This window comes from Eimeria mitis, genomic scaffold, assembly GCF_000499745.2.
Source record: "Eimeria mitis Houghton genomic scaffold, Emh_scaff3157, whole genome shotgun sequence".
In the NCBI taxonomy this organism is placed as follows: Eukaryota; Apicomplexa; class Conoidasida; order Eucoccidiorida; family Eimeriidae; genus Eimeria; species Eimeria mitis.
The window spans coordinates 1,902-3,876 of NW_013571499.1; the positions used below are offsets into that span (position 1 = coordinate 1,902).

The 1,975-nt window shown below is 34.9% G+C and overlaps 1 protein-coding gene across 1 annotated transcript; it reads left to right on the plus strand.

Moving 5' to 3' along the window:
- Nucleotides 1-404: 404 nt before the first annotated feature.
- EMH_0062760 (uncharacterized protein) lies at nt 405-1,007 on the plus strand (the record flags this gene model as incomplete). The annotated part of the gene is made up of 2 exons (XM_013498067.1): nt 405-413; nt 723-1,007. The coding sequence occupies 2 exons, from the start codon at nt 405-407 to the stop codon at nt 1,005-1,007; spliced, it is 294 nt and encodes a 97-aa protein (XP_013353521.1).
- Between the last annotated feature and the right edge of the window lie 968 nt (nt 1,008-1,975).

Consider the following 1,975-nt stretch of genomic DNA (forward strand, 5'->3'; position numbering starts at 1 on the left):
TGAGAAATAAATAAATAAATAAATAAATAAATTAATATATAAATAAATAAATAAATAAATAAACAAATAAATTTATTTTATTTATTTATTTTTTATTTATTCATTAATTTATTTATTTATTTATTTATTTATTTATTTATTTATTTATTTATTTATTTATTTATTTTTTATTTATTAATGTTACCTTTCTTTCTGTGCTTCGATTGTTGGGTATTTAAAGATCGTCCGCAGCGGGCAGCCCCTCATCTGCACAAACCCTAAACCCTAAACCCTAAACCCTTATAAACCCTAAACCCTAATAAACCCTAAACCCTAAACCCTAAACCCTAGTAAACCCTAAACCCTCACCTTTATAAGAAAATGTACAGCCTAAGCATTCCCTACAAGCCGAGGCTTTAGTAGCGATGATTAGGGTTTAGGGTTTTCTAGGGTTTAGGGTTTAGGGTTTAGGGTGTAGTATAGTGTATAAGGGTTTATATATAAAATTATGTATAACATAAAATAAATGTCTATAAAGGCACAAACGAATATATTAGTATTTATAAGGGTTTACTAGGGTTTATGAATTAGGGTTTAGTGTTTATAAGGGTTTAAAAAAAAAAAAAACCAACTAGGGTTTAGGGTTTAGGGTTTAGGGTTTAGGGTTTGCCTGTAGGTTTTGTATCATCATAACGCCAAATGGATCCGAGGGTTTTATTTGTTCATATAAAATTAAACTGCAGGGAGCAGCAGCAATCAATGCTGCTGCCCACCGCAGCAGCTGCAGCAGCAGCAGCAGCAGCAGCAGCAACAGCAGCAGCAGCAGCAGTAGCAGCAGTAGCAGCAGCAGCAGCAGCAGTAGCAGTAGCAGCAGCAGCAGCGGGAGAGGAGGAGGAGAAGAGCAGCAGGAGGAAGAGCAGCAGCAGCAGCAACAGCAGCAGCAGCAACAGCAGCAGCAGCAACAGCAGCAGCAGCAACAGCAGCAGCAGCAACAACAGCAGCAGCAGCAGAAAGAAAGAAAGAAATGATATATGAGCTCTACATACACTTGAAAAAAGGGAGAAAATAAATAAATAAATAAAAATTTAAATAAATAAAAAAAATAAAATATAAATAAACTTTTTATTTATTTCAGCATCGAGGTGTCTGTACACTGCAACACCCCAAAGAAAATACAAACCCTAAACCCTAAACCCTAATAAACCCTAAACCCTACACCCTAATAAACCCGAAACCCTAATAAATCCTAAACCATAATAAACCCTAAACCCTAATAAACCCTAAACCCTAAACCCTAATAAACCATTTGATTCTAAACCCTAAAAACTAATATACCCTAAACCCCAAACCCTAATAAACCCTAAACCCTAAACCCTAAACCCTAAACCCTAGAGACGCACCGCATCTGCTTCCTCAACTCGTAGATAAATTAAAACACATTCACACACAAACAGCGTCGGCAAGCTGCACACACAAACCCTAAACCCTAAACCCTAAACCCTTATAAACCCTAAACCCTTATAAACCCTAAACTCTTATAAACCCTAAACACTCTTAAACTCTAAACCCTAAACCCTAAACATCTGCAAACCCTAGACCATATACCACATACAACAGCAGAAACAACAAAACAAAAACAACAAAACAAAAAACAAACAAAAAACAAAAAACCAAAAACAAAAAACCAGAGAAAGAAAACAAAAACACAAAACAAAAACAAAAAACAAAAAGCAAAAAGACAAAAACAAAAACAAAAAAAAAACAAGAAGAAGAGCAGCAACTGACTCTGTTCTTAATCCTGCTGCCTTTACTGCTTTTGTTAATTCCTTTATATTACGTATATCTGCTGCTACCTGCATATACACCCCAACACAAACCCTAAACCCTAAACCCTAAACCCTAAACCCTAAACCCTAGACAGCAAAAGAATAATAAAGAAATAATAAATAAATAATAAACAACAAAAAAACAGAGAGTGAGAGATACAGACAAAGAA